Source organism: Perca flavescens, chromosome 20 (assembly GCF_004354835.1).
Source record: "Perca flavescens isolate YP-PL-M2 chromosome 20, PFLA_1.0, whole genome shotgun sequence".
In the NCBI taxonomy this organism is placed as follows: Eukaryota; Metazoa; Chordata; class Actinopteri; order Perciformes; family Percidae; genus Perca; species Perca flavescens.
Window position 1 is genome coordinate 17,680,906 of NC_041350.1, and position 8,858 is coordinate 17,689,763.

An 8,858-nucleotide genomic window follows, 5' to 3' on the forward strand; every position below is an offset into this window, starting at 1 on the left:
ATGCATGCAACTTCTGTGATTACTTCCTTAATTACATTTAAGTCGTATTTGGAGGGAAATGTCAAATATCATGCTGTTAAAATGTCTAAATTAAATAAATCATGAAAAGGTGTGTTTTCTTACAGTTAATGAGTGTAACAATAAATTCAGTACATCCAGATTAACTAAAGTTTAATCCCTGACACCCTTTTAGATAATGGGTGAATCAGTATTCATTCATTGCCAATATGAGTAAAAATCTGATGTTAAAGAATTAAAGAATAACAAGCACTTTGAATTTGTTGTCAGTGTCAGGCGTCAGTGTAGATTCAAAGCTTGAGTCTGAAAATATTGCACAGGTGATTCAATTGTATTTTGCTATCTGGAAAGCTACAAGTGTTATTTTGGAAAAAACAGTTGTATTTCCAAGATAACACTTTGTTCAGTTGCTTATATTTGATGATGAAACCTTAGGTTACTTATTATGCAACTATTATTTTGAATTGAGGATGCTAATGAACATTTGAAGATGTGAACTGTAAAAAAAGGTATTTCCTGTCACTCCCAGAGGAGTGCCAATAAATTATACCTACTGCCACATGTTTTCTGTAACACCTGCTCTATGAGAGTGATAGCTGTCACAGTGATCTGTGCTCCGCTGGTTTCGCTCCATTTCGCTTCAGCTCACATCACCCTCCATGCTGCAGCGGTGCTCAACACTTTTGTCAGACAGAATAATCAAAACCAAAAACCCGAACAATGTTTCTGTCCAAAGTAAAACTTCAAGACACAAGACAATTGTCCCTCCATGAAGGGATACCAAAAAGCAATTCCATTGATGATATTGTTCCTGGAAGTAACAAATGGGCTTGAAACCTGAATGCCTCTGGGTGGCATTGGGAAACATGGAGGACATTGGAGGGAAGTTTCTGTTTCAAGTGACGGGTCTATTTATAAAGAGCTTCCAGCAACATAAGGAGACATTGATAAAAAGCTCTGAGGCTCAGGGAGATGGAGGAGCCACTGACCAGTCAGTATGACAGATACTACTTTTGGCATGTTTGCTGCTTCAATGCCACTTATCACAGCGCTTGGCTGGGGCTACGGCCCCATGTGGTGAGTGTGGAGTCCGGCAAACTACAGAGGAGACGCATGAAGAGACACATCTTCTCTCAAGTATAAGTCTCAAATATTGATGAGTCAAACCATAGAAATAGAATGAGAGTTGTAGTAGAGTAGTACAAAGCATGGAGAGGTGCACTATGTCCATTACCTGCTTTGAAATTCTTTTCACAAGTCTCGTAGTGATGAAAATGTGCCAATGTCACTTTAAACTAAAGGCCTGTATTTATAGGTTTAATAGAGCCTCATTTTGACACGGAGCTCTATTAATTGAGCTCTCCACAGACATGTATCTAAAATAGGTAGGAAGTCCATTGTGGAAGGTCAAGAGGGACAAAGTAGGCCAAGGACTCTCACAGAAAATAGACTGACTCACTGAGGGGCCGGATCATCATGGGAAAGAACAGGAAATGGGAAAGAATGTGGGTTAACAATAATCCTTGAAATTACCGGAATACGGGACTTGTACTCCGAGTGCAGTCAACCCCCCCCCCCCGTGGTGTGATTAAGTGAAGATGTGCTACGTGTTGCAAAAAAAAGTGATGCAATTTCATATTCCAAGCAAATATAACTTATCTAGGAACATCATTATAAGGGCAAGACTTAAATGGGCAAATGTTTGTATAAGTGATGGAAGTACTGTACTTACGTACTATTTTGCATTACTTGTACTTCACTTGAGTATTTTATCAAAACATAAAATATAAATATATCAGTCTGAATGGTGTCATTCTAAATAATGAGCACTTTTACTTTTGATAATTTTGTCCATTTTGCTGAATAAAAAAAAAAATTGACTTGTATGTGTAAAGTACTTTTATAGTGTGGTATTGCTTTTACTTTTAGTAAAATATCTCAATACCTCTTTCACAACTGGTTGATATTATACTGAATGTAAAGCCTACATCCCCATCTCACTTTCTCTAGAGCTCCTAATAATCCCAACCACTGACAGAAAACACTGCTATTGTTTGACTGGTGAAACCAGATACATCTGTAGGGTAGTTTGGGTCACATTTGTTTTAGGGTGTTTTAGGGTGGAAATTAAGTTGCTCAGTAACCAAATGTTATTTTTGTTTCTGCACTGCCCCCATGTGGTGATATTTGACACCGCAAACACAAATGAATCTTTCCACAGACAAAACTATAGTCAGTTTCAAAACATCAGCCAATCTTTATTTACAAGTCCTAATATGACAAAAAATAAACATACAGGTAGTGGTGGTGGGCTCGACCAATGGTGAGAAACCCATAAACTCTACAAGAGAAACAAAGTCAGTCATTCAGTTCTCTGGAAAATCCTTAACTAAATTCTCCTCTTATTATAACTTATCAAGACTAGGGATGCATATGGCAGAGAATGCTGTGTAAAGGTCGACATCTTAAGTACAGACACACACTGGATATATTTAAACTGGCATATAGTAGTTTTTCTTAGATAGTAGGTTCATACTTCATCACTCTGTCCAATGAGGACATTAACTATTGAGAAGACCACCAAAGACAAGTCAAGGGCCAATTCTAGCAAGAAAAAAAAGAAAAAAACACTTTAATTCCACTGCATACAGTGACACATATGGGCACAATCTTGTTTCAATACAAACAGATAAACTTAGAAGTAACTTTTCACACTGTAAAACTACACTAAGGGACTCCTAGGCATACACATGACAGATGAAAAACAGAGTAGGAGTGACATGTATGGAGGTAAAAGTGACATGAAAGCAAGTCTTTTCTTGTGAGGGATTATTTTTTAACACACACACACACACACACACACACACACACACACACACACACACACACACACACACACACACACACACACACACACACACACACACACACACACACACACACACACACACACACACACACACACACACACACACACACACAATGTTTGTGAGATAAAAACATGGGACTCTTAATAAAGAGGATGGAGGAAAGGAGAGGCAATGAGCAGTGGGCTGAGTACAACAAACCCATGGCACTACAACTAATATGGGAATAAAATCAGGCTTTGGAACAGGTAATAGATCTGTGGTAAGGCATTAACAAGAATATTCATCGTTATCACCGGGACTCACAAGCATTTTACCTATGGCTTTGTCAAAACTGCATACAGAATGATGTAAAAGCACTCTTACACATCACTCAGTTGTCTCTGTCCAAACTGAGATCACCTCTTTAATGTTGCATCATTAAAGGTGGTTTCAGCTAGTAATTAGAACAATCTACCCAGGGAGGGGATGTGTGTTCAAAAAGATCTGTACAAGCTTGTATTGGTCGTTGCCTTGACTAAAAAAAAAAAACAGCTGCAAACAATGATGGGTGCACATTTCACTCACACACTTACTTTGATTTTTACACCACACTGTTCACTTTTCATAATCATCATATTCTTGCTCCTTTCAGTTTGGGTTTCAAAATCAGTAACCTGTGGTTCAGTGACTATCAATCCATATGTTAATAACAAACAAGAGGACAGGCATAAGAGTGCAGTGGAGCAAGCAACATACGGTACACGATGCTGGGCACATTTACAAACTCAGACCTGAAATGCAAATATTAACAGCAACAATCTGAAGTTATATTTCCCACACACGCTGTGATAAGATATAGTACATATCTGCATGTGTACACTAGATCTGTTCTATTTGTACATAAAATATGTTCAAGTATGTCACAGGACTCAACACAACTGAAAAAGACAAAAGAATTTGCATTGTTTCTGGAGGAAAAAGCACTCCCTTTTCTAGCATGATGGATAAAATGCTTTTTAAAAAGGGACATTCCTTAATTTAAGTCCAAAATCTGTTATAAATGTTTGCATGTCAGCCCGTCCAAAATGTTCTATAACACAATCAAAATAAATTGCATCTAAAATTAAAGCAGTCCGGACGCAGAGTTTCCAGACAGCAGTCTGTTGAGTCCTTATTCAAAATACATTTCAACACAAAAGCTTTTTTTTTTTTTTTTTTTTTTTTTTTTTAATAGAGAAATAAACTGGATGCAATATGCAATGCATTGCTGGAACTGATTATTGTTATCAAGAATTGCCTGTTCCCCCTCACACAGCAACAGTGCTGTGAGGTTCACATATGGTTTTGAATGTCTGGGACAAAGTGATTTTTTTGTTCTAGCTCTGGCAGACAGCTAATGCCTTGGGTCTGAGGAGCAAGGTTGTTGATCGATGGGTACAGATTTCACAGGCAAAGGCCTAAAAATTATGAGGGAGAAAAACAACAACTGCTAACAACCCACAAGAGACCTAAAACTGAGAACATTGCCAATGATAACCTACCGCATTCCTTCAAGGGCTCATTATACAAAATATATATATAAAAAAAAAAATCCCAATCACAATCCTGTCCTGACTTACATGGGGCCGCAGGATCGGGTATTGATGATAAACACGTGATCAGGCTACTTCCGTTTCACAGCGTCCGTATCTTCTTCCTTCAAGACAAACTTTTTCCTCAGAGCTTCTGAAATCAGAGAGGCTGAGTCCTCCTCTCTGAGGGATGTACAGCCTCTATTGTACCTGCAGTGACACCCACCAAAAAATACAAACCATGTATGAGAGGGTATACAATGTTATTTTGAATAATACCATATTAGAACGAAAAGAAATATTACCATATTAATAAAGAATTTTCCTTAAAGGAATAGTTCAGCATTTTGGTTACTTATTTGCTTTCTTGCTGAGAGTTAGAGGAAAAGAATGATAACACTCTTGTGTCTGTATGACTTTATAAGACAATAAGAAAACTCAGAATGAGCTTTGTAATGTTCGGTCCGCTGACAACTCTTACCTGTCCTTGCTCATCTTCATGCGGTTCATGTCCTTTAGGATGTCCATAACATCAGCAAAGCTGGTGGACTTTGATAGCGACACCGTATCCTCCTCTGCCTCACGGAAGTCCATGCTGGGTCTGTCCAGGTCAAAGGTCGCTGATGCCGTCATGGAAACAGGCGGCAGAGGGTCAGGGACAAGCTCTGACACCACAGAGACCACATCTTCCTCCTCTTCTTCTTCCTCCTCCTCCTCCTCTTCTTCCTCCTCCTCCGTGACATCACTGATGACAAAGGAAGCGACAGCCGTGGCAGCCGGCTGGTAGGGTGCCGTCTCGAACGGTGCCATGGAGAAGCTCATACTTGTGTCGTCAGGGGAGAGCAGGTCAGGGGTCAGGGGGTTTGAGCCTGAAAGAAAGAAGAGGAGTAGGGTAGAGAAATGAGTTTGTAGTTGTTCAGTAAAGTTGGACAATGTTGAGAGAAACAAACAGGACAACTCTTAAGGTCAAAAGCTGGGAGTTTGAATGCCATTTCTAATGTGAATTTATAGCTTGCGTATAGGTATGCTATTGTTGTCTTCAGTAGCTTTCCTCCCAGGAGGCATTAAGGCTTAAATCGTGTGCTGCAGGAGAGTCTACATTCCAATCAATAAAATTTTCTCTTAGCATTATGTGATTTCTTCATGAGACAAGCATTTATGGGTGAAAAAATCCCAAATGCTTCTAGGATCACAATACCTAACAGCTTAACTGCATGACTGATTGAAAATTAACAGAGTTTAGGAAGCAGGCTCACTTGACAATGGTGCTTTAATCTGATAGCTGAAGTTCCTTGTGTTGCTCTTCTAAACGACATCAGAAAGTATGTTTAAAATCAGTAGGGATATAATACATGTGATACTTTCTTATGACATCCCTGATGAAATTTTCACAAGTGACACACAACCACCACGACCTACAAACTAATGTCAAGACATTATAGTACCAAAGAGCTTCAGGAGAATCAGGGCATTCAACTTGGCAACAAAAGGATCACAGTCACATGAAGACAGTAACCCTGTGATGAAACATAGGCTCAATAAAGCTATTTTAAATCGACCCTGCTCTGAGAAGCTTAATGAATCATAGTCTGAAGTATCAATAAAGAGAGTTAGGTGTGTTTCCAGTTCTCACGTCACTGAGTTTTTATCACTATTCAAACATAGACTGTTACCTACCAGAATCACTTGCCACAATCTTGGCTATCTGTGCACGGAGTCTGCTGAGCTCATCCTGCAGGGCGGTAGTACGGTTCATCGCCGTCACCCCAGGCTTCCTTAGCCCTTCCACCCTTTTGCCCTCACGGCGGAAGTTGGGTACAGATGAGTTCCTGTGGAGCACCAGGAGAGGCGTGGGCCGCCATTCGTGTTTCAGAGGACGAGTGTCACTCCTGAAAACAGAAGAGTGGCGGAACAGCGTTACTGAACAGAAACCTTTATTATATCAAAACCTCAGGGGGTTGAGTCCAGCTTTTGAAGTATGCTTAATGTCGTCTGATGTCTCTCTTTCCCTTTATCTGCTCCTCTGAAAATGCCTTAGTGCTCATCAATACTGCACCAGCAGTTTATTACAGGTCCAGCCCAATCCAATAGCACTACAATAAATCCTATATTTAAATTTATAATGTTCTGTATTCACCGCTACATACGGCTGCAAAAATCAACATAGAGCTGAATCAACACCTCTCGGACACAGTAGTGATTTTATAACCGTGTACTGCAACTTTTTAGGCTGCACATGTGCACTTAATAAGATGGAAGCTCAGAGAGTCTAGAATAATGCAGTTATAGATTGGTGACTTGGCACTACTTCATAACCTTAGTGGTTGTCTCTTAGGGCTTGGCTGGATATTTACCGCACTCTGGCATAGGTCTCTTCTTCATCTGCAACAATCCAGGCTATGTCTGCCAAGGTAGGAACCATAGGGCCATCCATAGGCCGAAGACGGGGAAGGCCCGGTAGTTCCTGCAAAATGCACAAGGACACAAGTTAAATGTTGTATACACAAACATTTTTATTGCAATAGGGGAATATAACTAATAGACAAAGAAAATTATGTGCAGGACTTATAGGAGCTGATATTTACCTGGAAACATGCCCTTTGTGGAGGTCTGAGTGGAAGAGTGGAACCTATTCTTCTCACAACGCTACGGGTGGATCCATGAGGCTTATTCTGCCAGATAGGAATAACTTCCTGTAAAGCATATGTTAAAAAAAACTGTCTCTACACAGAGTATAATACTTTAACGTTAGTGCTTAATCTATAATTTGCATTCCTGCACAGTCATGTGCAGGGATACCAGGAGAAAGGTAGTGTTAAGTTAAAGACATCAAGTTAAAGACATAATTAACACCAAGGAAACATACTTACTGTGTCTGTTTCCATGGTGACGGTGGTTCAGTCTCATCCGCTGGGAAGTTCAACACCAATGCTTGGTGCATGCAGTGGCTGAAGACGGAGTAGTTCAGTGGACAGATGCCATGTCAGTGTGGCTCTTGGAATATAAATTAGGGATTTGTTAGAGCATATTTAAAGAGACACAAGCAGGAGAACACTGCATTATTACACCCACTAACTAAATCATAAGTGGCACAAAACTACCTGTATTTTGATGACCGATTAACTTGACTATTAACCTTTTTCATAGTAATATCTAAAGTAAAATGCATGAGGTGGATACAGCTTCTGATTTTGTAACATTAGCTTAGTTTTCGCTATTATGCATCATTATGCATTATATTATTGTTACTTCGTATTACAGATATAAATCAGAATCATTTTTGCAAAAGAGGCCTGAGTAACGTTACTGCAGAAGAAATAAAAAGTAGCCTGTCACACGCAAGCCAATACGTACAAAAAGCATTAGAAACATATAGCTACGGGTCCAATCTTAAAATAATTAGTTAATGTGCACTCAGTATTTTTAACTTCATACGCTAGCTATCTATACAATTAAAAAAATAAATTATTAATATTAAAAATATTAAGGTTATTAAATTAAAACTATTAAAAAGGTTTAGCGATCTAACGCTAGCTAATGTCGGTACTACTTTTTCTCACCGTTACATCAACATATGAAGGAAAGGGTAAAAATCATCAGTGCTAATTTAGCTAACGTTAGGTAACTTAAAACAGCTAGCTTTAATGTTGTTGACGGTACCGCTACAGCTGCTTTGACTAACGTTATCGTTGATGGAACATGATGAACGACAGAAAGATAGCTTTAATGCAGGGATATGTGAATAGCTTTCAGTCCATCATTAGTCGGTAGCTACGGGTATCAAACACAAACATACACAGTGACCGTCAGTTAGCGTTAGCAGCACAAACACCGGCCCTCTGGTTGACCCTCAACGGTAAACTAACACCACCATTTTTACTGTGTTTTGCTTCCCCCTCACAAAATGAAATCAACGCTGCAAGAGAGCAACTTACAGCAGAGTAGGACTGTATCTGGGAAAGCTAAACCGTAAAATTATTTACGAGACGCGGCTTCTAGTCTTCGTCTTTCAGACTGGAGTTGTGTTTTCAACGCTGCTCATTAGGCCTGGGGAAACCGTAAAATTATTTACGAGACGCGGCTTCTAGTCTTCGTCTTTCAGACTGGATGATTTGAAATTGGCTGGAGCGCCATGAGCTTCCTTTATTAGACTCTATACAAGAGCGACTCCTAGAGGTGGAGGCGGGCAGCGCTGAACACAGGATAAACAGTAGAAGCACTTTTTTTATTCTTTAATCTAAAAAAAATAAATACAAATAATAATCTATAAACATCAAGGCGTATTATAAACGAACAAACAAGGCAAACTACAAGAGAAAGGAATTCCAGAGTAAGGAAACGGGCAGGAAGAATCGCTACAGAACACATGTTCGCCAAAACAACCAGACACAAGTTTCTTCCCACAGGCTGACTATGATTC

General features: G+C 39.4%; 1 protein-coding gene across 3 annotated transcripts; it reads right to left on the bottom strand.

The window, feature by feature from the left end:
- Positions 1-4,082: 4,082 nt before the first annotated feature.
- Positions 4,083-8,463, bottom strand: mtfr1l (mitochondrial fission regulator 1-like). Of its 3 annotated transcripts, none has more exons than XM_028565901.1 (7): positions 8,374-8,463; positions 7,309-7,386; positions 7,024-7,131; positions 6,793-6,902; positions 6,116-6,327; positions 4,920-5,307; positions 4,083-4,648 (listed from the first exon to the last, which is right to left on the bottom strand). In XM_028565901.1, exons 2-7 carry the CDS (start codon positions 7,321-7,323, stop codon positions 4,531-4,533), a joined length of 951 nt encoding a protein of 316 aa, XP_028421702.1. In that variant the 5' UTR covers positions 7,324-7,386; positions 8,374-8,463; the 3' UTR covers positions 4,083-4,530. The 3 variants fall into 3 exon arrangements, with proteins under 3 accessions (XP_028421702.1, XP_028421703.1, XP_028421701.1); XM_028565902.1 differs by having other exon boundaries at positions 7,024-7,110; positions 7,309-7,432; XM_028565900.1 differs by having other exon boundaries at positions 7,309-7,432.
- Positions 8,464-8,858: the final 395 nt, after the last annotated feature.

Bases quoted from the DNA above. Each gene is read 5' to 3' on its own strand.
- mtfr1l (XM_028565901.1), bottom strand. The intron at 6,903-7,023 runs GTAAATATCAGC...TGCATTTTGCAG, and splicing joins CACAAAGGGCATGTTTCCAG to GAACTACCGGGCCTTCCCCG. The intron at 6,328-6,792 runs GTAAATATCCAG...TTCTGTTTTCAG, and splicing joins GAGACCTATGCCAGAGTGCG to GAGTGACACTCGTCCTCTGA.